We start from the raw sequence: 27,907 nt of genomic DNA on the forward strand, positions 1-27,907 counted from the left end.
AAGTATGTTTTGCTATGTGAGTAGCACAAACTTTTAACAAAGTACTGCTTGGTGAGATGTCATGCCAAGAGCACGTGGCAAATCTTGGTACAAGTGTTTCTTTTCAAAACCCAACAGACATTATAATCAGCAAAAATGTTAGGTTATGTGATCAACGCTCCCCTCCGTGAGCACACGAAGGAGCACAGTGGCACAACGGCAGGTGGGGGAACCCCAATACGGTACCCAGAGAAATGAGCCCCTCCCAGGGCTGTCCCATGACTGCCATCAGCCCATGGGCCAGGGGTGACACCCATCCCTGTGAGTTATGGGAAAAGCTCTCCAGAGCACCTAAAAAGGTGGGGTTACTGCCTACAGGAGTTTGGGACTCCTGAGACGTCGGGGAAGAGCATTTTGAGATCGCAGAAGACTTACTACAGGATTTATAGCAGAAGGACCAAAGGCAGGGAAAGGGAGGGATCAGGGTTGTTTGGGAAGGAACAAAGATGGAGAAAAAGGGGGATAAGAAGATAAAAGGGGCTGGTCAGCTGCAAACAGGTTGCCGGTCAGTACACTTGTTTGGCCGTGCCCTGCAGGTACCTCATCACCATGGTCTGTCCTGTCTTCTCATTAAATTCTTCTCCTGGGTGAGGGCGTCTCCGTGCTGCGAATTCCTCCTGGGTGAGGGCAACTCCGTGCTGCGTGCATGGAGGTGTAAGTGCCAGCCACTGGAGAGGCCAGCATGTGCGTGTTGTGTGGGTCTGTGTCAGTGTGCGATCGCCAGCAAACATCAAGCCAGACCAGCCAGCCAGCAGGATGAGTGGCTTGGGAGCCAGGTATCAAAGCAGCCATAATTTTGGGATGGATACTGGAGAGACCATAGATATGTTATTAGAGATACAAGCAGGTGTTCTTATATTAATTTTTTAAGTACTAGATGTGAAATCCATAAAATGTACTAAAAGCAAGCCAGGAGATCGCCAGCAAACATCAAGCCAGACCAGCCAGCCAGCAGGATGAGTGGCTTGGGAGCCAGGTATCAAAGCAGCCATAATTTTGGGATGGATACTGGAGAGACCATAGATATGTTATTAGAGATACAAGCAGGTGTTCTTATATTAATTTTTTAAGTACTAGATGTGAAATCCATAAAATGTACTAAAAGCAAGCCAGGAACCCTAAGAAATGACAGGAAAGCAATGTCACGTTACGGCCATTGTACTCTCTCTGCACGGTGTCAATGCTTCTGAAATTTAGGAGCAACAAGTGCCTGTGGGGAGAAACAAAACAAAACAAAAAAACCAAACACAAAACCCCCAAAATCAAACCCCTAAAACAAAGCAACTAAACAAAAACCTTCTGTACTTTTAGAGAAAGAATAACAAAAGGCCTTCAAACCCTTCTCAGTCAGAACCCCAGCAGACTACAGATTTGTATAATCCCTTCTTATATGCATTCCCGTTTTTGCTTCCCTTTAAGTTCAGTGATGTACAATTCTGTCCTGAAGGACGGTGATAAAACTGGCTGATGCTCTACCTGGAGAAGATTCCTAGCCAGAAAAGTTTTTAAAGCACGTTCTTAAGTATTCTAAAGCACTTAGGTAGGTGACGGTTTGCTGGTATCCAGACCTAGGTGAAATAAGAGCCCCTCAAATAAATTATTATTTTTCTTGCAAAGTGTAGTAAGACTAAATAAAGTGATTAGATTTCTGTCAGAACATTTTGACTATTAGTAAAATTATATTTTATTGATTTATGTAAAGAAAAAACTTAAAAGGCACCTACAATTTTAGTTTTGGAAAAAACTGCTGAAGATTTAGTAATTCTTTGTATTATTCCATCTGTCTAGATCAGTAACTTTTACACTACGCTTCCTGGTAACATTTGCCCTGAGAAAATAATGAGAAAGAAAACACGTGAACCAGTAATGTCTTTTTATTAAAATACCTCTTAAAACACTCATCGTAATAAAACGCACTGGATGTTGCTGTATGACATTTGCATACACACAATGCTTACAGCAAACTCTAGACAGCATCAGGAACTACGAAAAATAAGGCAAGCCCCAGAAAGCGTGCATCCTCACTACCTACTCTCGGGCCATTACACAACCAACCATATTTACATGTTTATGCCGTCCCCCCCCAGTGTTTCCTGGAGATCTGTTAGGCCAGTCCCCCCTTCCCTCCCACTCCCCACCCTTGCTGTTCCCTTGACTTGACCTCACAGTGAAATTCTGATGATGTAAATGGAGACGGTGTCACAGAGCCAAGGGGCAGCAGGTGCCTGACCAGAAACATCAGCCCTGTTTCTTTCCCCCAAGAAGATTCTGAACTATCATAATGTTTCCAATAATTTAACATTGCAAGAATCCGAAGCATGCTAATGACCTGTAGCTATGCTTGCTATATGTCTCCTATCTTGGTCAAGAATGATGTTGCATCACCCTCCAGCTAAAAACAGTCACAGCCACTCTAACATATTCTTTCTCTGCATTCATTTTAAGAAACTCAAGCACAAGAGAAGATAATGTGAATTGTCAAATATAGGAAGAACAACTCCTTCATGATAAGCTAAGTTTTACTATTCACGTCTATGATTTTTTTATCACTTAATTGCAAGTTTAAAGTATGAAGGTATTCCATTATCTGCTAGTTCAAAACAATAAACATTCATCTTTTAAGTACTTCTTTATAGCTGAAAAAGAGACTGAAGAAAGTAACGTTATTTCACAAGAGTAGAATTTTTTATTATTATTTCATCGTATTGAAAGAACTGTATCATGAGAAAAAAATGAAAAACACATTCAGGCAAACTTTTCAACAAAATACATTTAAAATGACTGCTTTCATTTGTGCATGGTACAGATAGACAGGTGCAACTAGAAAACAGTTTAATCCCTCTAGACTGAGGTTAGTGAGAGAAATGAATAGTTAAATTCTTTCTTGTGTGCGCATATGCATATATGCATTAAAAAAAAATTTCAAGGAGTTAAAACCCACATCATTATAAATACCAAAAGCTGATCATTAACTACTCATATACTTTATTCTTGTACTTAGTACCATTATCAATGGAGACCTAACTGGGTCATAGTAACTGCTATCTAACTGTCAACGTATTAAAACTCTTGCTTAGAAAAATGGACAGAATGTTCTAAACTCAGAACATCCCAATTTTGCCTTTGCGGACACATCTTCCCTTCTTCAGTGACAACGTTTCATGGGAGGAGAAAAAAAAAAAAGAATTATATTTTGGAATAAATATTCACAGCAAACTACTAAATGGGAACATGCCTACTGCCAACTGCTCAACTGGTAACCCTGTACCACTTGCTAGTTCATGTCGTTTCATTCTTCTTTATTCATTAGTTATTAAATCCATAATAACCTTTCATGTTTCCTTTACTGGACTGAACCTTCAGGGAGTAAGCAACCCTAGAGAACAGTGCAAAAGGAGGGAGATGCAACTGCACTTAATAGCTTTATTTTGGTATCTAAGAGAAGACTGAAAAGATATATATCTTTTTTTAATATATAAATTACGCAACACAGGCCCCAGTGTACTTATGAGAGCAGGGCAAACGAAACTCGGAAGAAAAGTGTCCCATACATAGTGTTTTGTTGGGCAGCCCTTCTAAGAAGTTAGGATTTTATCCATGACAGCCCATGCATTGAACTTGAAAAGAAAGCATGAATTTTTCTTTTTCCCCAAATACCATTTTACAATAGAAGGCTAAGCTCAAAAACTGGAAGGTAATAAAGTGGGGGAAAAAGAGAAATCAGAAACTAAAATGAAAAAAACAGCCTCCAAAGAACAACCACCCCCCAACCTCCAACCTAGCAGCCATTTAATTATTTGTTGAACTTAGATGATGGAATCTCATTACCATATTCTTAAGGTTTCGCTACTCTAAACTACTAGATATAGTACTACATTCTGAAAACCAGTATAGTCCATACTTTCAAATCAAAGGAAAACAATCAGAATGGCAAGGAATGAGCATGGCTGTACCATTCGAGCAGAAATAAAGAAAAATAAACTTAAAACATAGTGTTGAAACTTCTACTGGTTAGCCTTGCTTACATGAATTAAAAAAAAAAAAAGAAAAAAAGTTTTCAGATTTTATACATCTTTTTTCAACCAGGTACATTTAATTGCAACCAGCAGACACTCCACCAAAACGCAGTATTTGCAATCCCCATCTCTTTAACTGAGAGAGATTACTTTGGCCTCAGTATTGCTATATTACAATTTTCCTGCTTCAAAACATGCAGTTCATACATTTTACAGTTTTACTGCCATAGTCGATGCATTCTGGCCCAATACACTCACAGCAGGCGTTGTGAAACCATCGGTATTTGGATGCTCCCATGGACTCGCAAGAGATCTTGCACTGATGTATTGACATGCAGTCATCAAAATACACCACAGTACACATGTGTTCTAAACCAAGAGGGGGAAAAAATTTGGTTTAAAAGGTCTTAAAATATTTTTAAAGGTTAGTTAAAAATTAATTAAGTGTGCAGCTTTTGAAGTAGGATTGCAAATCGTCATGGCTATGAGGCATAAAGAAAAAACAGGTGATAGTGAAAGCAGAGAGCAGAGACAGAGACCCAAGGTGAGATCTATCAACTTCAAGTTTTCAGTGTCTACAACTCGACCTGTTGTCCGCTCTGCCTCTGGACTAATTTATTTCTATAGCCACAGGCAAGAATGTTTTTGCTGGAGGGTTTTTGTGTCCCACGGTTATGAGGGATACCTTTTAAAGTGTAAGGATGGGCTATGCCAAAATAAGAAGCAAGCATGTGTCCTCTGGAGGTAATATCTTCATCACCAAGATACCACTTTCAGTTGCCAGCAGTTACTACATGCTGTCATTAAAAAGTTCAGTTTTAGAGAAGTTATTTAAAAACCACCAAAACCCACTTATTTAAGTGTAAGCATTTCCTCCCCCCCAACTCAACAATATTCTTAAACTACATTAAATCACAGAGCTAGAGAATCCTGTTTTCCTCAACTTGAAACTGCACACTTTTTTCTTCTTTTTTTAGCAACACCACCAGCTTTATTGCTAAGGGTAAGAAACCCCTTCTGCCTAAGCGTCAACTTTATTCTTCTAACATCCATGCAATTACTTGAAATGCCATGAAGTTTGGTGTTGCAACCTCAAACTGGAGCTGAGGCATTCACCACAACTATAAAACAAAAACATCCCTCCCCAGTCTACTTCCAATTCTCCAAGCTGACAGATTCTACCGACTTTCTTCTGTGCTGACCAGGTGATTACACTGTAACTTTGTTCATCCTCCAAAGGACCTTGATTCCATCACATTTACCCCAGCGTAACTTGGCACACTTTCGGGAAAAGCACAACTGAAAGCTGTCTACAAACATGAATGTCTCACTCACACACATCGGATAGATTTGTGAGTGGGAGATGTCGAGGGGCTTTCTAGCCTATTACTGCTTATGGTGCATGGATCCAGGAGAAACATACTGACCTACATTCCAACATGATTAGAAAAATGTAATCCAAATGTAAATGGTAAATCAAGACAATGGGGGTTTTTTTGAATGATTATGGAGATACGGAGAAGGGTAAGTAACTGAAGGACTCTCGGAGCAGTGTAGTTGTTAACCATAGTGTTTATTCAGTCTCTTACCTGTGAGTAAGTCTTGGGAGGCTGAAGTGCACCAGAACCTCCCCTTCAAAACATTGGTGCCCCATAGATTAGCAACCTCAGTAGTATGTGTATCTCATGGCAAGCTCCTAAGGTGAGGTCCAAAGGTGAGTTGAGGCCAGCAAGGGTCTCTGTCACCCTACAAGCCATCAGATCTATGCAGTCAGTTTCCCCAGCACCAACAATAGATGATCTCTGTGGGCATGTGGCAAGGAACAGCACAACACAGAGGAGAGCACAATGTACCTGCCAGCTTTTCTGTGGACACGTCCTCCTCCTTGACATCTGGAAACCATGCCTACCCTTTTAAGAATTATCATTTGTCAAAACATGTATGAGGGAATCCTGATCAGAATTAACTGCCTTGTTCAGGCTCTGAACTGATGTACACTTCTTGCAGACACCATATACAGTGCAACAGGCAATAAGGATCTTGGGGAGGAAGTGCAGACCCATAGCTGAAGCAGTTTTCTGCTCCCAGGAAAGCTGTGCTGTGAGTAAAGCTGCAGTTGTCCAAGAAATCTTGGAATACCTGAACTACTGCCGGGAATGTCAACAAAATACACTGTGGCTGTGTAAGTCCTGTCCCATTCTTGGCACTTCTATTTCTATGACCCTTTATAATAAAGCCTGAGGCACAGCAACCAGAGGAAGAGTTCTCAGAGAACAAAACCTCTGCATAAAACCAACCAACATATCTACAGCTTCAGTAAGGATACTTTATTCACAGAGGGGAGGGGAAAAGAGCAAAACAGAAGCATATGCTACAGTAGCACAAGCAAAGAGTGACCACCCAGGTATACACGTGAAGTGCTCCACCAAAGCTGAAAAGCAGTAGGGAGATGCAACCACCACAGCCCCATAGGCAAGAATCCACCTAGGTGCCCCACAGCAGCTTCATCTTGTTACAGGGAACGCACAAGGACTTGACAACATTTCATCACCAGCAACAAAAAACTAAGATTGCTTGGGTCCCAAGAAGGAGCATACACCCTCCCTTCTCAGGAGGCCCAGGCATTCCCATATCTGTCCCCCTCACTCCTCACAGGAGGTTTTCAGTGGAAGAGTAGGGTGTGAAAAAGTAGAGGTGAGTCACCAGGCAGTGTTCATCACGAGATCTAAGCACCAGTGTCCCATCAGTCATCCAGTTCAGTGCTGGTGTACAAGCACAGCAACCTTACAGAAGCCTAAGAAATATTCATACTCTTTATGTCCTCTTGCTTAATCCCAATTCACTCATTTGATCCCTTTTCAGTAGTTTTCTTCTCACGTTTGACTTTAAATGCCCTAAGTAAGGTCAGTCTTAGAAGGTGTCAGCTGCAGGCACACAGCCTCTGCCCCAAAAACAGGCAATCCTGGCTAATCCAGAAAGATTTCTTGCTGCAAAATCATCTTTTGAGATGCCATCTCCACCTGACTGACATAGTCTCCGCATCAGCTTGAGAAGGCAAAACAACTCATGGCTCGCTCTAGATAGTAATGGAACAACTCTTTAGAGAAAACGGAGTCCTCTCCAAAGGGTGGCTAGAAGTGCTCACTCACTGTTGATCGCTGCACTCCTACTTGCAACATGCAAAGGAAAGCCAGTAGGTCAGGAAAGATTGTCAGGAAGGTTGGGCACGCTCTGAGGTGGGTCAGCTGCTCCCAGCACTTCCAGTCTGTCTTCACACCAGAGAATGACCAGTCCCGTCTGTGTTAGGGAATGCCTGTGTGCACCTTCATGTTAGCCTCATCTGTGACAGTAGTTCTGTCAGAACTACTGGAGAAGTAGTTCTAAGAAGAGAACTACTGTCAGAAGTTCTGGAGAAGCCCAATTCATCAGCTTATGCCTGCTGAAACTTGAAATAAACCTCTTGTGGAAGAAGAGTGTGTGATTTCTAGGGTGCAAAGATCAATGACACTGAGTTACCTATGCCTGAAGTTCCTGTCTGCTGCTCAGTGGAATCCAACCAACGTATGTGCTACGTTGGTGGCTCAAGACACAGGCACAGCCTGTGGAAAAGTAGGCTGTAACACAAAGAGCGGAGCACATGTACAGCAGCAGATGGCTACAACCAGCAGTACCATCCCTAGAACACCAAGCTCTGGTGTCCTGGTTTTGGCAGGGATAGAGTTAATTTCCTTCCTAGTAGCTGGTACAGTGCTGTGTTTTGGATTTAGGATGAGAACAATGTTGATAACACACCGATGTTTTAGTTGTTGCTAGGTAATGCTTACACTGGTCAAGAACTTTCCAGCTTCCCATGCTCTACCGACTGAGAAGGCTGGAGGTGCACAAGAAGCTGGGAGGGGGCACAGCCAGGACGGCTGACCCAAACTGGCCAAAGGGACATTCCATACCATGTGACGCCATGCTCAGTACATAAACTGGGGAAAGCTGGCTGGGGGGGGCCGCTGCTCGGGGACTGGCTGGGCATCGGTCAGCGGGTGGTGAGCAATTGCACTGTGCATCGCTTGCTTTGTGTATTATTATTATTACATTATTGTTATTATTATTTTATTTCAATTATTAAACTGTTTTTATCTCAACCCATGAGTTTTTCTCACTTCTACTCTTCCAATTCTCTCCCCCATCCCACCGGGGGTGGGGGAGGAGTAAGCGAGCGGCTGCGTGGTGCTCAGTTGCCGACTGAGGGTAAACCACAACATCTGGTCCTCCTCCAGCAGCAGGATCTATAAAGCAGCTAGTGGTTCTTACTGGCACCCCCTTCCAGCAGTCTTGCCTCTGCTATTCCTCCGACAGCAGGGCTCACTGTCCAGGCCTGGTCTACCCAAAGGCTGTCCTTCCCCTTTTACTCCTCCTCGTAGCAGGAGATGGCTAGTCCCAGCTGTTCCTCTTGTTTTCAGAGCAGCAGCATCCAGTTTTTAATGCACTGCTGAGAATCCCTATGGTAGTTCTGACCCATACAGAGGTACCATCTAGCTCTTCACTACAAAGACAACTCCTGCTTGGCCCTCTTTTCAAGCACCATCTCCTCAGAGGACTGAAATGCCCAGAGTGGCTCCCTCCCCATGAGGACCCACTCAGCCTGGCATGTTCCCTCTGCCGCGGCTGGAGGCCTTTCTTCAGGAGTAACACTGAGGTGTGCTTTTGCATGAGCAAAGTTATCTCCAGGGGGAAGGAGGCTGGAAGACGGGCAGCACCAGGCCCATAACCCTGGCAGAACCAGACGACAGCAGTCGGGCCCTGTGAGACTGGAGAGACTGGTCTCCTCGACCACTCTCCCATGACCAAAATGGGAACCAAAGCCAGACCTCAACCTTATTAAGGTGGCAACAACAACTAAGGACATTAATCTTGATTGACTGGAGAGTGGAGAAGAAAGTTTATTTCCACCTGCACATAAGCCAAGAGGATATGTCCTAGAGGACCAGTCCAAAAATGCTGTGAAGGGGAGAGGGCAGACTGTACACAGTAGGCCAGAGCCAGCAGTAGACTTGGCTGGTTCCCAGTAGCTCTCGTAAGCAGCTGGAGGACACGCTCCATGTATAACCCTACCAAACTGTTTCTGAAGTCTTGCTCACTCTGAGACTTGCCAGGTCTGAATGAGTCAGATTGGCCAGAGAGCACTTTGTTCATCACGGGACACTCCCGGTCCCCTCCTCAGCAGCATCTGTGTGCCCGTGTAGATGCTGAATTACTGAAAGCAGGAGAGTTCCTCACATCAAGCATTAAATCCCTCTTTATAGGCTGCAGAAACAGTTACACAGGGGAAAAAGAAAAAAATATATACCTACAGGCTCAATTGGGATCCAGGAGAGCATTTAAATTGTTTCACAAACCTAATTATATAGTCATCACTTGGCTCCCTCAGTGTAGATAAAAAGGATGTTACTTAGTGCAGTAACAGCTCTTTCATTTGCATTTTGCCAATTTTCACACAGCAAGGACTACAGACTACAGGTGGGGAAGGGAGGGGGAAGCAGCAGCAGGGCACTCCAATTCATACTCAACGAAGATTGTGTGGCAGAAACAACAATCAAGTCTAAATTCAAAATGACCAGAAGAAATGGACTCACGTTTCTATCAGGCTTTGCTATGATACTGTCTGTGCTGCAAGCGAGATCTGTACTGGCGCACTACAGAGGAATTTAGCAACTCGGAGAAGATAAAACAATTCAGTTCTTGTAAGTTAAGGAAAAATGCCTATCTACAAGATGAAAAAACTTTCCCAGGTAGTGACAATTCCCTGTCTGCCACCTTTGAAGTTAAAGGTGCTATGTAAGTTCAGTTGTCTACTGAATCGGTAGCTCTAAAAGTACTTTAAAAAGGTAACTGTCCGTCCAGCAGCCATACCATTTTATGCCAATCAGAACTTATAAAAAGAAACATAAAAAAGTCTTCTAGAGTACCTACAGAGGTAGATGCCACTTTACTGGATTTCTAGCTCTCCACTACCTGGCTGGCACTGGAGGGGAGCAGAAGTGCAGAGTGGACACCATCCCCTGTGTCACCAAGCAGTGTAAGTCAGAAACCCTTAACTACAACACAGATTTTATTTCATCAGTTGCCAAAAGATTATCTAGTTCCCCTCTCTCTCTCGCCAACATCCTGTCATCATCTGAAACAATTAAGCTTATTTAAACATCTGAACTCGCAGTTCAAAGCTCTGAGGGTATCAGCTAAAAGTGAAAGAAAAAGAATATAGTACAAATGTAGCTCTAGATTAATAATCACCGCAATCCTCTCTGAAGTAGCAGCTCAAATGCCAGAAACTACTGATACGAAGAACTACAGCAGCTCCAGCAGTGCACACATACTTTGGCAGCTAAAACGTTAAAAGTCAATTCACTGGAGGAAAGGGAAGACACTCATCAAGATAATAACGGGGAAGTTCAAGGTCTGGCGGTTGGGCTCGCAGTAGGCTGGGGTGAGAAAGGAATGCTTTATAACCCACCGCACCCTACCTCCTCCCAGATCTACAGTCGCCCTCCCGGGGCCGGTGGCTCCATGCCACTCAGGCACAAAGCTTGCGGGTTCCCATGGCTGGTGCTGCTTTTCCTGGCACTCACCCAGAACTGCAGTGAGCAAGTCTGGCACCCTGGACCAGCTTAATGGCAATCCCTGCATGAACGTGCGTTGAAATTAAAATCAGAACTGTGTTACATGACGTGACAAGGGGTATTTGTAGGCAGAGCCTTTCCAAATTTTGGGATGTATTCCAGAAGACAGCACAGAGACTACTGTCCCCTTACCAAAATCTACCTCTCATTAGCCCCTTTCCCTTTACAGGCAATGCAATAGGCTTCCGCCAGCACACCACGTTGGAGTGAAGCATGCAAAGTGCCACAGAAGAACCACAAAATGGAGGAGGCACAGCACTGTAAAGAAAACATAAAGCATCTGTGTTCCTGCTCACAGGAATATTCTTTCAAATCCCTGAATGTCATGGCCTTGAAGACAACTGCTTAGCGAGTCACCTTAAGGATGTCTCCATTTGCAAGATCTGCCCTTAAGCCTAACAGCACATCTGGGGAGAAGGAAAGGGTAAGGAGATGGTTTTCAGTTTCTTCCACTGCAGGCTATGCTTGTACTTACTGCAACTGAGCACGCACACATACACACGCACAGACCCACCCTCTACTACAGCGGTTCTTCTAACACATGCTAGCTTGTTAAACCACAGTGACTCGATTGTGCGACTGAACTTTGCACGGGCAGAAGCCATCAGACTCCAGCAACTTCCTGGGCTCCCTCTCTGTGCCCATGCTCACTAGGCTCTTTGGCACTTGACATACTACCCCTCCACCTTTTGGTTACTGCGTTCCCAATGAACTCATCAAAAAACAGTATTAAAAACAATCCCGCCCCATGGATCATACAACATCCAGCACAAGAGGTGCAATTCCCCAATTGTCCTTGCTTCCACCACAATAAACATCAACTGACCAAGGCCAGGAGCCAACTCTGCTCTCCACCTTCTCCTGTTCTCGCTGCTTGAATCATCCGTGTTTTTATAAGCAAGCTTTAATATGACTTCTGAAAAAGCACAGCACTACAAAGTTACCTACATTGTGACCAAGAAATGACAAGACTCAACAGGCTTACATGTCTAGGTACTTAAGTTTAGGATGTTGAAAGCCATTTTCTACCTTTTCCAGTTCTTCACTGATCACTAAGATGGAGGAGGCATAGCCAATGATTACAAGAACAGCTCTGACATTTATTTCTAAGTGTCTACTGAAGCCCAAAAACCAGTGGCATTTGGTGACTATTTCCAAATATAACTGTTGTTTTTGGACTGTCATCATTCCAGTGAAACCTCTGTCAACCTAATCTCTAATACGTTTTCAGTAAATGAAATGAAGAAGACTTTTGACTAAGAAAAGATTGCAGTGTTATGTATTTGTCTGTGTTGTTAAACTCAAAACTCCTCCACACCCTTGAGATGCAATGCAAATTCCAAGTTTAATTCAAAACTATCATTAGCCCATCCTGTTGGTATGGTAGTAAAGGACTTCCAGGGAACAGCCATCTGGGCTGAAGTACCTAAGTACAGTGGGATATATTCCAGATTGTTCCAAGCATAATTTTTTTTTCCCAAGTATAATTTACATCTTTAAATACTGTAGTGTTTGCACACAGGGCTTTTTGTGGCTTGCCATTTAACATGGCTTTCTGCATCATTCTCATAATGGCGAGCAAGTGTTTTAATAACATCAAAGACATATGAATGAGATGCTTTCTGACCATCTGGTTTCCCAGTTCTGGAATTAATTTATTTTTCTAACGTGCCTTAACCAAAGGAAATTAGAAAAGTTGCCATTATGGTCCCATTTAATCAACAGCAGTCCTACTTGGAAACATAACTAGGTCAAAGGTTCACAATGGTATGGAAAAAGCAGTGTGTCCATCAATTAGGGTATCTTTCATTGATAAGATAAAAGAGCCATCACAACAGCAACATATGGGGTTACAAATATTTAAAGTGTGCGTTGGGAAGGAAGCAAAGCATTAATTACACTAATAAAACAAATCAGATGCTCTTTTTTCCCTGTTAAGCAGCAATTTCACTATGAACTGTTTATGAGATTCTTTTAAGTCCGATGTAATGATTTGCAGGGAAAAGTATTTCAGGTTTAGTATGGAAACCAAGAACCAGAGAGTATTTTTCTTATGCCACTGTTGTCACTACCTCAAACTTCTCATCTCCCCCCCCAGCAAACAATATTCTGAAGTCTGTCCTCTAAACTGAAGGTGAGAATATAAAAAACATGATATAAAATAGGAGGAATGAGTCCGTAAGTTGAATCCCAGCCCCCAAATTCCTTATTTTTAAGATTGTCTGTCACATATCCCTCCTCAACGTATAGAGCAATCTTGCTAATCTTACTCAGGTTTACTATTAATCCTGGATTTCCTACAAACCATCCTTCTAAAGAGTTCGTTATGCCAGCTCAGACGAAAGAAATAAACTACTCCAGATACAATGGTTTATGACACGTGGCTTTCTCAAACCTCTGAAGCCATGTGTTTCAGTTGCCTCCCTCTGCACTGATACATGATTTGGATTCAGTATTTGGTCTGTCCTGTCTCCTAAGCTACAGGTAACCGCTTCAAAGTCAAAGAACATACTGTGCCAGTGCACATGAAATAACGTGAACAAACTGCCTCATGCCACAGGAGGAATTACAGAGATAACAAACTCATGTGGTTCAGTGTCTCCTAAGATCATCAGACACTTTAACACCATCTTCCATGTTCCTCAATACATGAAATAATGTGAACAAACTGCCTCATGCCCCAGGAGGAATTACAGAGATAAACTCATGTGGTTCAGTGTCTCCTAAGATCATCAGACACTTTAACACCATCTTCCATGTTCCTCAATACTTTTGCCTCACTTGTTTTGTTATGTCATGCTCAAAATTAGACTGAACTTTTCAGACTTTTTTATGGGAAAAGAAGCAGCGAGCACAGACAAGCACAGAAGATGCACCAAGAAGGCTCCTGGAAGAGATGAGAGGAAACGCTAGGAATTTAGACACTATACTCATTACCTTTGTCACTAGAGTAAGGTGCGTGGACATTGTTGCTTGGAACAGAGACATTCTGATGCTGTGGCTGGTTCACTGTTTCTAAAAAGGAAACGAGGTTCTCATGGTGCGACAGTTCTTCTGCCACAGGGAAGGAAACAATATTCCAGTTCAGCTGAGTATCCCCTTCTGTCAGTGCCCGGAAAAGGGAAGGAATTGGTTCATGCAACTCCTCAACAGTGCTCTTGGATGTTGGAGGGGTGTCACTGTAATTGCGAGGATTGCACATACCTGCAGAGGAATGAAACAGTAAGTTACACGAAACTCCCTAAACTCTTTTCCTTGAAACAGGTGGGAATATTTAGAAAATTAAAATTGCTTTTTTTTTTGCTAAGCACAACAGAGCCCTCTCATATATATCCCACTCTTAGCTCAACAGCAGAAGTACCACCAAATACAGCAGGACGAGCTATCCGTAATGGCAGATTTCAGCTCTCTGCAGACTTCCACAAAACACACCTGTGACTTGTGACATCCAAGTGAAAAGAAAAACCTCATCTAAACAGCACTTTGCTCCCTTTTTATGCTAGCATTACAGTTTAGAATATGAAGAGTTCAACGAAAGGTTTGTTTCCCCCGGGAAAAGAAACAAAGCACAGTACAATCGATACTAGCATAAATCTGGAATGAAAGCTTATGACTGAACGAAGATAGTATCTTGACAAGTCCTGAGGTACATGAAATTTTGATCACAATTCAAGTATTCGATCTCATCCGCTGCAGCAGTGCACTAGATCTTTTTAGTCGTCTGCCAGAGATGCAAAGATCACTATCAGGAGGGAGCAAGTCTGAATTACTTGACCTGCTCAGAGACAGCTGAGATGAACCTCGTTTGGCTACTTAGTTGGAGGGGTCACTACAGGCAAAATGCTTATTTCCAGGTTACCTCTTCCTTATTTTTCAACGTCTTTTGTGGTATCTTTTTTGAAACCTTGTAACCTTTTTTCTCTTTGCCACTTCCTACAAAATGTTTTTGTGATGTGCAATGCAGTTACCAGTTTTCATTAACCGTTTAAACACTAACATTTGTTACTAGCAATGAAACTGAAGGGTGTCTTGATTCAATACAAACATTGAAACAACCAAGATTAAAAAGAAAGGTTCTATCTGCATAGCTATTTAAACTCAGAAGCCATAAAACACTATTAGAAGTCACCTGGCAAGAGACAGACAAATCCATTTTCCTCATGTACATCTGGGTATCGTTTTGGGTAGTTTCACAGACACAGTTTTAGACAGCTACAGCTGCAAAAGTATCAAAGTGATATGGGACATACATGCTCAAAGTCTACCTGCCTCACTCAGCCAGAGAAGCATCTCCTGCCCTGCGGGTACATTAGGACTCCAGCTTCAGAAATCATGTTTAACTAGAGCCTTACACACAACCACAATCTTTTCAATCTAAGTAGATGGATTTCCATAATGAACAAAAGAGAGTGAAGTTCGTCCATGACGATTAGCATGAGATCTGGCAAATCTTAAGCAAGTGGTTAGCATTACCAGCATTTAATAATAGGAACAACACAAGATAATCTGCTCCTGTAAAAAAGGCAAGCCAAGTATTAGGTAGGGGGGGGAAAAAAAAAGCCTCTCCTCCAAAGAACATCAGAGGTCACACTGAAAAATAATTGCACTTACGCAAACTTCCTACTGTAAACAGTTATTTTCTTACTCCTCTCAACTAGGTTTGCTCTTTACAGAAGTTCCTGGACTCACTGCTTTTATCAAAAATTTCTGTCACTGCATTATCACCTTTTAGTAAGCACTTGGAATATTCACCATACAATTGTAATAAAGGATGCCCACCTAAAATTTAATTAGGAAGATATCAAACCAGGTACGAGTTTTGTATAGATACATCAAGAGACGTACACTTTAACTGATGTCATTCTATTAATGCTGTGAAATGGAAACCAGTGAGCCTTTCTAGAGGCCCCCTCCGTCAGGTTGGATTCAGAAAATAAATTTCACTGATAAGGACGACACACAGGAAAAAAAATCACCATCAAGATTGTTTATCAAATTATTGCAGAATATGGACAGTATGTGTGCATATCAATCCGGTATGAAAATATTATCTTAAGATGGCACCAGGAAACCATTGCTCATAGTTTAATGGGTAACTGTTCATTCCACAAAGATCCTTCCCTCTTACTATTTTTTAAAAGTATTTTAATTATAATTATATTAATTTTATAATAGTTATTATAATACAGTAGCTTTGGTTAAAGCAAAAATAAAAAAGCTTAACTTAAGAGCAACTGGTAAGGAACAAACATGTCTACATTACTGCTTTGGAAGTCAATGATTTAAGACAAAATTTGATAACCAGACTTTAAAACATAACTATGCCATCATGCTAGAGCTAGGTCTCCTGCAACTGAAAGAAACACAAATGTATTCAACAGTAACAAGCTGTACAATAATCCTTTCAATTTAAGTATTTTTCCTTCTTTTGTCCCCTCCTCTTACCTATCTATTACCACATATTGTTACTGAAAATCCAAGTTCCCTTCCAGCATCACAGTTCTCACATGGAGATTTTAGCCAGCCCACAGAGTTATACACAGTCCCAATCCATCTTTCTTGGATGAGAAGATGCAGAAATGGGCTATTGAAATGATGGAAGCAGACAAGCCTTTACATGAGGGACTAGAAGAGCTTAACCCACAAAGCTTAGAAAAACAGAGGAAAGAGGAACCTGCTGTTGTTCTCCCTCCTCTAGCGTCTTTGTCCCTGCCAGAGAAGGGAGAGAAGATCCATGCAAAACACAGGACAACAACTGACCAGAAGTAAAATTAATGCTGGAAGGTAGGAGGTAATTCCTGACCTCAGAGCAGAAGTGACCTGAAAGACATGACAACCTATCAGCTTTTACATTAGACGTGATCAGCTTATAAAGAGACTTAAATATCAGCTCAAGTATCAGCAAAGACCTGTCTCCAGGAAGCTGGGTATGGCATGCACTCCTGTTTCCTCATTTGAGTAAGGCTACAGCAAGGACGACCCTACACTGAAGAGAAGGAGAATAGGACCATGCCATAGAACCAACAAGGTCTGAGGCACCTGCAGAACCATCAGCAGGTGTTTTAATTTACTCAGTACTGGGAAACTGAACCTAAAACCTCTTTAACTTCTCTCCTGGATAATACCGTGGGAAAGAGCAGCAGAACAGTGAATAATCTGCAGATTTAGAAAAAAACCTGTGTGTGGACTCAGCTCTTTCTTCATAATCCCAAGAGGTAGGTTCTTCCTTTCCCTAGAGGAGATCAGCACATTAAGCCTTGCTTTCTACAGCAGGTAACAGTTCTGAACTAGGGAAATTACCTATTATCCTATTCCTCACCCCTGTGGCTGAACATGACAACAGCACACTTTAGTATTACATTACAAAAATCAAGAAGACATTGAAAGGGCAAAGGGGATGGGGAAAAAGGAGAGAGAGATATATATATTTCACTTTTCAAAGAGCCCACTAAAAGATTTCCCATCAAATAGGAAAAAGAAACTCTAAGTCCTATTTCTAAATGTGTATCCTCCACAGGTGCAGGGGCTGAAAATACTTTATGCCATTGGGAAGAATCACACATGCGCAGGACCGTGCCACTCCACTGCTTACTGGAAGACAGTAAAGCAAAGGTAAGCTAGCCAGAACCAAGCAAAAAGCAAGGTGTCAGAAAGCGTCTTCACATCATGATGGAACAGGAAAAGCAATGGACTGCACTGAAAAGGAGCATTTTGAAGCTAATCATCTTCATGAATTCAGAGAAGACCCAGCCAGCCAGAGAAGCTCAGAGCAGGTACAACACTCAAGACGCATCGCTTTCATGGAAGCCAGGTGGATTTTGAATGGCAGCAGAGGGAGACTTACAGCAACCACAGGAGGATGAAGCTTTCAATACATTTAAAACAAGAGACGGAACTAGAATATATCCTCCCTAAGCAGGGGCAGCATTCAGTTGCAGATCTGGAAACTCTGAACACTACCTGTTAGTAGTAATGCTGTTCTTGTTAAGACTGTCATCTAATCCTACAGTAAGAACTTGTATGCCTCTTTCTTACCCTCCACAAAGAGCTCTTGTTCCAAATAAAAGAATGATGAAAACATTGCGCCATGCACATTTACTACTAGTCCCAAGGATTCACAAGGGAACTCAAACCTAAAATTGTCCCTGTGTGGTATCTGTCAATCCACTTTACAGTTAGAAACCTCCATACAGCATCCAAATCCATGAAGCAGGTGCTGCGTAGTTTCCTCAAGATGACAATTCAAAAAGGAGTTTATGTTTTAGAGACAAAATTAAGAGTCAGTTACAATGACATTAACCAAGCAAAATCTGGACTACTGCCACCCCCGACTCCATAGAGCAGATTCAGCCTTCAAATATTTGGTTCCCCACAGTAATTTATTCCGTACCCACAGAATGAGCTGTAAGATGTTTAAAGCACAGATTCTGCCCCGATGTTTTACTTCTATTATAAGACTGTGAGCTCAGCATGTGGCCGGAGAAAGCAATTTAAAAAAAGAAGAAAATCCCAAACAAATGCAAACTTACCAACACAGTCACAGCACTCATCCCAAAGTGTGCCCAGGCAGAGCATGCACTCCTTACAGCAGGAACAGTTCCCTTCCCCAGGACGGCACTGACACAGCTCCTAAAAACAAGAGAAACTCATTACTCCACAGCAACCCCAGATGTAAAATGCTAACATGGCACAGCAATTCTTCCTCAAGCCGCAACTCAAATTACAGCATTAAAAAAGCTTAGTATGCTAATACAGTGAGTAAACGGTAAAATAGTTCCAGCCAAAGAACCGATCTTAGTTTACAAAAGGATCTTTTGCAAGTTCTTTTTTTTTTTTTTTAAAGGTGAAATTTTAAAGACAAATCTGAAGTCAGCATTTAAAAGAAAAAAAAACCTATTCATGGGAAAGGTGTGTGCACTTCTGTGTATGCCTGAATCTACAAGTTCTTTGAATGTTTTTGCCATCACAACAGGAAATTCAAAGAAGGATGTTTCTTTATATATAAATAGTGTGCATACGTTGTAATTTAGTTAAAAAAGGAAGTTACTATAAGCAGCATGTGCATACTGAAGAATATACATGACATCTACTATCACACCTATTCGTGGATTCTAAAAGGAACTTATTTGGTTAAGTCATCTGACCACAGGATTTTGTGCATCTCTGAATGCTTGTTACACATTGCTCTCCGTCTGCAATATTAGTGACCAGAGTATTTTTTTTCCCCAGGTCCAGCTGATTCATTTTTGCTATTATGAAAACAACCCTCTCCCTCCTCCCCCCCAGCTGACACCCTGGGATACTTCCAACACTTCTGGAGCCCCTAGAAAGTGAAATGGTATGCACACGCATTTTTCTTTAACCGTTATTAAGCTAGAAAAACAGAAAAGGCATGGAAGCAAGAAGCCAAACCTTTCTCTCAATGTTACCTAAACCTGAAGGTGCTGGTTTAGCAGTCCTGCTGAAGACGCTACACTTGTGGACCTCAAAGCGTGGAAATAGCCCACATGGATGAAGGAAATCTAAAAACGAGGCAGTCTCCTTCCCTCTAGCTCAAATCCGTATTAGTAATTCCAGTTCAGCCGAAAGACTGTGGCTACATGATGATAATATATGGGCTTGAATTACGCCGTAGTGCAAAACATGGACAGTCAAGAAGTCACATTTGCTTGCCCTGCCTAAGAATTTGGTTTTGATGACATCTGTCTAACTATCATGTTACGCACAACTGGTGAGAAACTAAATGCCGTTACTGGAAACACTGACCACGGGATCCTTCCCACCCCCAGCTTTACTGGAAGAGCCATCGGCAAATCTCTGCTACGCACCGGACCAGGGAGAAGACGATGTCCATCCCCGCTCTTTGATCCCATTCTCCAGAGGCAGGGGAGGGACACACCGCAGCATGGTCAGGAGACGCACGCGGACAGGAGGGAAGGGCAAGAAGATGGTTTGGCATGAAATTCTCCTAACCTGGAGTCGCCACTCGAGGCTCCACCACAGCTGGGTCACCCCTTACAGGCAGACACAAACATCACCTGCAATGTCTTTTTGTGGCGCCTTAGGAAGAAGCCGAGGAGGCAAAACTCCACTTTTTAAGTAATTTTTTGCCTGCTATTGTTAAGAAGCATCAGGTAGGGAAGAAAGGAAGCATTTTTACAGGATCAATGCAAACATCAGGAGTGCATTTGCTAGGCAAGGCAAGGCGCAGAGATGCACCCGACAGTGCATGACCCCCGTTCTCTCTTTATTCTGCATCACTGGCAACTGCAAACGTCCGCAGCCTGTTGAGCTGCGCAGCAATCACTGCTCTCTTGCATCAACTCACGCGGGCCCACAGAATACCGAAGAGCGCACTTCAGAGGGCAGGCCAGAGCGAGGTCCGGCTAGGGACAGGGCGTAAGAATACAGCAAACGAAGCTGCAGGGCTCCCAGGTCTGGACAAAAACGGAACAAACCCCCAAACCTGCTGCAGACATGCTACAATGTATTAATGCAGGCTAAATGCATTGATCTGTTATTTTTCCATGCACTTCATCCCAGATCACAAATCTTGAAGCTAGCAAAGAAACAAAATTCACAAACTACTGCATGTTCTACGTAATGCTGAGAAATGCTGTCGCCTGCACAGTTTAATGTGAACTGTTTGCCCTGCTGAGTGATCAAGCGTGAACTCCTGCTCCACATGCATTTTTGCAATACGCAGCCTTAGTAAGTCTTCAGTTTTTATTTACAGAGTGGAAAACTACCAAGATTTTCTACTTTTTCATCCTCAAAGTTTATTAATGTCACCTATTACGATGCTGTTTCTAAGTAAAAGATGAAAAACAGGCTCATTAATAAAATATACAATTTTTTCCACAAGAGGAGGCACCACAGACTTAGAAAGATGACTTATGTGAATGAATGACGCATTTCTAAAATATTTATCTTACCATTTGATAAACAGATTGTGTCAGCCTTGAGAATAAAAAGCCTGAATAAAACAACTTCAAAACCAACAATGAGTAAAATACTGTTACCTTGGCCAGAGAATAATACTAATACATATTAGCATGAAAAATATCCTATATATTCGTTCTTCAACAGTAAAACTGGGCAAACAACTTCATACTTATTAAGACATTGCAACACCAACAAGCCAGTATGTGGGAGGAGGCGATTGTCCGTAAACTATTAAACGTAATGTATGAATCAAAGCCAGAAAATTCACTAAATTTAAGTTGTTTCAGTTTTATAAATTGCACTGTGTGAGTCCAAGAAGCGTATTCTCACTGAATTAAATGTAACCTTAAATTATACATTTGCAACGTAATAAAAAAAATTCTGCTTAGCTTCAATATGTGTAAGCACTAGCTTGGGATAGCATCACTATACCTACCAGTATTTTAACAACTTTGTTTTTATAGGAAGGGCTTATGAGCAGTGTAATTTTTTATTTTATTTTCTATTTTTATTTTTTACTTTTCTTTTTTCTTTTTAACTTGGAGGGGGAGGAGGGAAGAAAGAGCAACCTAATTAGTCTTCTGCACAGTTCTCCAGCTCCCCCCTTCTCAGAGTTCGGCTGTCTCTTCAGGGCAATAGCTGTATGTTTTTCCACATATGTGTTTGCACGTACATGGTTTCCTTAACCGCTCGAGTCCTTCTGCCTGACTCATCCACACTGGATACTTGTACAGGATACATCTTTTTAAAAGAATGCTTACATGAGACGTGGGTGAAGCGAGGCAGAATGAGAAACGTTCCTTGTTGATAGCTGGGGGTGGTGAGGCGTCAGTGGAAGAAAATATTACTCATAAGTCAACTTGGCAACTTCCCAAGCTGAACTACTGAAGGTGTATCGGAGAATGTATTTTGTTAGGCAAGAAATACGCCTCTCAGTCTAAAAATACAGCATTAAATAGGAAGCGGGCATGTTTGTACAACAAAGATACTTCTGCTCAGGAGAGCAAATAAAGATTTTTACAAGGTGTTTAACATCTGCATTTTTTCAAAGCTTTCTTGAAATGACAGAGACTATTTTCTCGGTGCAGTGAGAAACAGGACCTGAAGGCACTGGCGACATCTTTGCTAACTGGAATGGGGAGTGAAAGAAAAAGAGCTAATGTTTTTTCCTAGAACAGTTTAATAACAGAAAATCTCCTGGAAGCAAACCAGCCAGAACTGTTTTGTTAACCCAACTGCGTTACGTACCACAGCTAAAACATACACACTGAAAGTAATTTTTAGATGCCTAAGCCCTGAATTTAAGGAGTGGTGTTTATTTCATACCACAGGGCTAAAAAGTCTTGGAAATCCTTTCAAGCTGACAAGTTTGTACACAAGATTAACAGGAGGTGAAGACAAAGATGAAGAAAGATTTTAATCAGAACGACACTGCACCAGCCAAGGTGGCTGCAAGCATGTAGTGCTTGGGAGAGAAAACTCTGTATTCTCTGGAAAACAACCCCTCTTTAGAAAGATCTGAAATCCATGCCTGAACTATAGAACCGTTTGTTTCCTACGTACGACAGTAGTTTAAAGAGCGGTTGCAGAGGAGACAGCAAAGCTCGGCTTCCAGCAGAACACGGACGTACCACCCAGGCCTGACTACTGCAGGTAGCTCTGCACCACAAAAGCCAGCCTGGGACTCGCCTCAAACCTGTTTACTATGAACAAGTGTGGGAACGTCCCATCCTAGAGGTTTCTGCCTTCAAGGATTTCCTCCATGTTGCAAGGACACAATATACGCATCCACTCTGCCCAGCGACCGTAACCGGCCTTCTCATCTCCTCCACACATGGAAACATCAAAACAACCCATGCGTCCAAGTCAACAACAGATGTCCTAGAATAAATACTGCAATATGCACATCGTGTGCAACCAGGCCTTGGTGGCCTACCTGAAAAGCAAGGTAACAGTCAGTTACTGACTTCAGTGTCCCCAGTCCCAGAGACATGGGAAGGCGCTACATCCAAAGTCTTCAAGGGAACTAATTTTGTGGTCCCACTCTGCCTACACTCCAAAGTCTTATCCACAACTCCTTCAACAACTACAGGAAGCCACAAAGGTTTTTTGCGAAGGCTAAGCTTATGTGGAGAGTTGCCTGAAGCTACTTTCTTATAGGTCTTTGCCTACAGAAAAACAAGAAGTAGACTATGAGAGCACCAATGAAGCTAGAGCCTCAAGATGTAAAAGGAAAGCTGAATGCATGCGAGCTGTTGATCTCATGCCCTGTTCTGGATCTAACAAAATAAATATTTATGTAGGGACCACCCTTAAGCAGAGCAGCTCCTAAGGAGTGGCAGTAATGACTGTACTGACTTCTAGCCATGCTGGCAAAAATATTTACGTTAACTGTATGCTTTTTGAGAGAGCAGGTTTTTTGTCTCATTATGTCTCTAAGACAGGCAGCCTCACTTTCTGCACGCAGATGCAGATGACAAACATTCACATTCTATTTGCTCCCCCAGTTGTCTCCGAGTGACATTATCTTGGTTTCAAGCCACAGATTTTGCCAAACTAGAACAGTTATAAAAATAGGTTAGGGAAAAATGTCACGCGATAGTCAAGCAAACTCACTCAAGACAGTAACTTATTTTTAAGTTCAGATTTCTCCAGAAGGAAGAGTTTAGAGGGGTAAAAAAATACATGGGTATACTCTACTTGTATACCTACCCAAGAAATAACACACACTTCATACAGCAGTGCAGCGCTTCCGCCACAACAGCACTGAAGATTAAAAAAAAAAAAAAAAAAAAAAGCCAAGAAGAAAGATGACAAATGCTTTAAGTCAAAGCTTTAGGAGTCTTCACATCCACAATCAGACTAGTCTGACCTGATCTGTTCTTCTGTAAAGAATGAATACTGACTGGTATGTCAGGCCTGTTTGCAGGAAGAGAGCAGCCAGACGGTGAAAATGAACAGCGGCATTCCCCCATAACTGTACACAATTCACATGGCCTGGGTTACTTTAGGGTCTCGGACAATTGCGTACGATTTTAGGGAAATGCTTTAAAAAGGGCTGTGCAAAGTAAAAACAGAACACACCTACAACGAGTAAAGCAGTACGGCGGCTTCTTTGCATGCGCAGGGCTGTGTCACTACAGAGACGCCACCATAATCCAAGCAAAGCAGAGTCGTGTGAGCCACCTCCATGCAGCGCTGAACCTCAGCCGCCTTATTCCCAGCCGAGGAAGGACTCCAGTAGCATTAGCTCCACTTCTCCTGGGCTGTGCTCTCTTCAGACTAGCTCATAAAAATAAAGTTTAAATGATGGGTGTCTCAAGCTTGACTCTGATAAAAGGTAAGTGGGAAGGAGATGTCTTTATTTTTGTGGATGGTGGACTCTCTCAGCAGTAGAGGAAAAGGAGACAATAAGTCTTCCCTGTTTTTCCTTTCATCCCCATTCATCTGGACCAACTGCTTTCTCCTGAATATGTGTCAACATATCTGTACCACTGTGCTTGCTATTTAAGTGCCTCGTACATCCAGCCATAACTGGCATCTTACTTTTTAAAGGTTTCAGGCCAAGAGGTGATACAAAAAAAATGCAGAAGAAGGAACTTGTAACTGCATCAGTTTGTCACAGTGCACAATGCCCAACATACCAGTAAAACCACTGACATTGTCTTTGAAAATGTAAAAGTCAAAAGCCTTTTGCTTGCTCCCGTATTTAACAATTCTACAGACCATGGCTGAGTTAGAAGCAACAGCAATTTCTTTTTTCTTTTTTTAAAGCAACGGCAGTGCAAAAGCCAGAAAGAAGACAGTTCAGCCTAGAGTCAGTCTTCACGCCACAGGATGGATTTGTGAATCTGGCAAGTATTTTTATTTGTAAATCAGACAAATTTTATACGGAAGTCAATGGAATGAAGTAAACATGGAAATGCTTCATGCCACTTCTGCATCACTTTTCAGACTGTGAACATACATTTACAGTAAACATATTAGCACATTACTGGCATATGATATTTGTGCTCTCTGCTTTTGCATTTCCAATCTACAAAGAGGCTGTAAGAATGGTTTCTTTTAAAGAGGCTGCAACTGACAATTTAAGAAGGATGTGAAGGTCCTTGAATGCACCCTAAGGAGGGCAACAAAGCTGGTGCAAGGGCTGGAAGGCATGTCCTGTGAGGAGCAGCTGAGGACTCTGGGTTTGTGTAGTCTGGAGAAAAGGAGGCTGAGGAGCCACCTCATTGCTCTCTACAGCGGAGGGGAAGTAGAGAGGGAGGTGCTGAGCTCTTCTCCCTTCTCCCTAAGCCTGTCAGTGTTTAAGAGGCATTTGGACAACACCCTTAACAACATGCTTTAGCTTTTGGTCAGCCCTGAATTGGTCAGGCAGTTGGACTAGATGATCGTTGTAGGTCCCTTCCAACTGAAATACTCTATTCTATTCTAACCACGATGGCTCCTTTTTTCCCAATACGGAGTCAAAAAGCGTGTTCAATACACCGTCAGTAAATAAAGACTTGGTAGATACCAGAACTGCTTGCAATGCTGCTACAAAAGGCGCTTTCATTCTGCTGCACTCCATGCCTCTCAACTCTTGCTGTAAGAAGAGCAACCTGGTCTCAGTCTGTTTCTTTCACTGTGTGGGCATTACACACAGTGAGTCAAAAGCAGCAGCTGGATTTGAGTTTAACATCCATTGCCTACAAGTTCAACTTGTAAGCATTTTGTTTGGTGTTTTTTGGGGTTGTTTTTGTTGGTTTTTTTTAAGGTAGACCCGCATGCTTTCAGACCTTGCTCCTTACCATTAGTAGCCGTAGGTCCCTCCTGATCAAAAAGCTTTTCCAAATGCACCTCAGGACTCTGAGACAAGTTAGGCCCCTACTCATGTTAGTTCTCCCATGTGAGTTTTTAGGCATCTTTTCATCAACTGTACAAACCTGATGTTATGGAGAGCATCAGGCATCAACTACTGCCCCTCTGCCTGGGCTGGGAGAGTTAAAAAAGTGGGCAGATTTCAAGTTACGGGGAAGAGATAAGGGGAACACCTCAGACAGATATGAGAACTTTGTAAGTGCATTTGAACTGCTGGTATTGCAGATATCTTTAAAAAAACCAATTGTTGCCCACAGAAACCTTTCTAATAACCTATCTGTTTTAAACTACTGCTTGTTCACAATATCACTAATAAAGAAGAAAGAGACTGAGAACTAACAGCATAACTGGTAGTGGCTTCTAGCAGTAACCCAGCAATCATAATCCTCAACTTGAAAATGTTTCCATGAAAAAAAGAAACATGCCCATATACACAAGCGCTTATCTATAAAACGGTTGTTAATCTGCATTTACATGTGCAGGAGACCATAATTAACTTCTTTAAAAAAACCCACTATTTAACATAAAATACCAGTTATTTTTATCACTGGATCTTTTCAAGACACAGCTTCAGAACTGTTTCTTAAACACTTAAAAGCAAATAAAGGAAACACGACTTGTACCTGTATCAGGCATTTACTGACATCGCTAGCACAGAGCGCCTTATTGCAGCCTGTTGACGACTGGATCCACAGCAGGAACAGAAGGAGAGTGACTGTGGGCACTGTGACGTACTGCGACCTCATGTTTCCTGCAGGTGAGCAATTTTCACAAGTACTTCAACCAGCACTGAAATAAAAACCAGCAACTGAAAAGGCTATTGGAACACAATTTAAATCCTACTTCCCTTCCCCCTTGCAACTCCTTCAATAAAGATTACTATTCTTTTTAAGGGGAAAAAAGAAAAAAAGAAAAAAAAAAAGATCAAATTGGGGAGCTTAACAACAAACCCAACCCCTCCTCGCCCAGCTAACTTATTTATTTGAAGCTTTCTGCTATTGCACCTTTGGATTAAAACTGCAATAAACTTAAGGTGAACAATCTCAAGTTTGCAGTATCAAATATGATACCCCACAAGCAGTGACAATAAAAAGAGGCCTCAGAAGAGAAAACCCACCAATGAAGACCTAATTCTGTACACGCATAAAGCAGACAGATAGGTTTCACGTAGTATCTCCCCAGGCTAAAGGTACGCATAGGAGTCTAGGACCAAAGCTATACAGCAGCCTTTTACAACGTGGAAGGTTAAGTTGCCGTGTCATCTTTAATGTAGACAGACAGTTGTTTTCATCCCAACAGTTAGATTATCTATTAGCTCTCAATTCAATCACAAAGTCATTAACTTCGTCTTTTAAAAATACAGACACCAACATTTAAAAAAAAAAAAGTACCGGAGACTTTGAACAACATACTTTCAAGAGCCACGCAAGTGACTGAAGTCAACCGCAGACGAGCATCTGCTACTTCAAACAGACAGAACTGGGTTTGTTCAAAGCATTCCACCTTTCTCCCTTTGTGAAAACCCAGCTTCTCGGCAGGTGGTATTTGTTACAAATACAGCATGATTAGCGGTGTGCCAGTGAGTTCTTACTTGTGCTTAGCATGTCAACCCAGTCAAAAGAGGAGCATATTGCACTAGGCACCGTACCAATATATAATAAAAGGCAGCCCATGTTTGGGCAAGCGTACAGTGAGCCTGTATTGTTCTCATAAGAGGGAAAAAATGTTAATGGGGCACTGGATTTCTTTCTTTCAGTATCTAGAAATGTTTTTCTGCTTTATGAACTAAAAAAAACCCCCAACACGCTCAATAAGCAATATCCAAACTTTAAAAAAGTAGAAAAACAAGCTGATGTGTAAATAAGGCACACATTTAAAGCCTGTGGCAGATTAGCCTTTCTTACAAGGGTTACTAAATGCTTCTGAATCTCTCCATGTTGGGCACACCGCCATCTGTACCCACGCAGGACTGGGAGGGACCCCCCCTGCTCCCCCCATGCAACACCCGGGGGCACGCATAGAGAACACGGGAGCTTCCCCCTCAGAAGGGGGTCACCGCTTACTCTCCCTGCTACCCACTGCGAAGAAAGTTTCCCTTGAACTAGAAGCGGTCCAAACCCATCGGGCGTTGCATTCCGGTGGGGGCAGGCGCAGAAGCCAAGGCAAGCACGATGCTTGGCTAGACGAGCGATCCAGGCGTGTTTTAACACCGCACCGCATCGTTTCGACAACGGGCCGTGCTCGGCTGTTGTATAAAAGGCTCCCGAGAAGCGGAGCCGGAGCGATGCCATTTCCACGAGCACCCTGCTCGGATGCGCTGGCGCCCCGGGCTGACCGCGTACGCACCCCTGCCCCGGGCTCCCCCCACCGCTGTAT

General features: G+C 42.4%; 1 protein-coding gene across 1 annotated transcript in view; it reads right to left on the reverse strand.

Moving 5' to 3' along the window:
* Window positions 1-2,769: 2,769 nt before the first annotated feature.
* The window catches only part of TWSG1 (twisted gastrulation BMP signaling modulator 1), a 27,661-nt gene continuing 2,523 nt past the window's right edge, over window positions 2,770-27,907 (reverse strand). Inside the window, exons 2-5 of the mRNA XM_009284101.1 lie at window positions 26,155-26,320; window positions 18,256-18,355; window positions 13,664-13,930; window positions 2,770-4,424 (exon numbers count right to left, since the gene is read on the reverse strand). Of these exons, the coding sequence (XP_009282376.1) occupies window positions 4,243-4,424; window positions 13,664-13,930; window positions 18,256-18,355; window positions 26,155-26,277 (672 nt within the window). The 5' untranslated portion in view covers window positions 26,278-26,320 and the 3' untranslated portion in view covers window positions 2,770-4,242. The remainder of the gene's footprint in view (window positions 4,425-13,663; window positions 13,931-18,255; window positions 18,356-26,154; window positions 26,321-27,907) is intronic.

Source organism: Aptenodytes forsteri, unplaced genomic scaffold (assembly GCF_000699145.1).
Source record: "Aptenodytes forsteri isolate BGI_AS27 unplaced genomic scaffold, ASM69914v1 Scaffold229, whole genome shotgun sequence".
In the NCBI taxonomy this organism is placed as follows: domain Eukaryota; kingdom Metazoa; phylum Chordata; class Aves; order Sphenisciformes; family Spheniscidae; genus Aptenodytes; species Aptenodytes forsteri.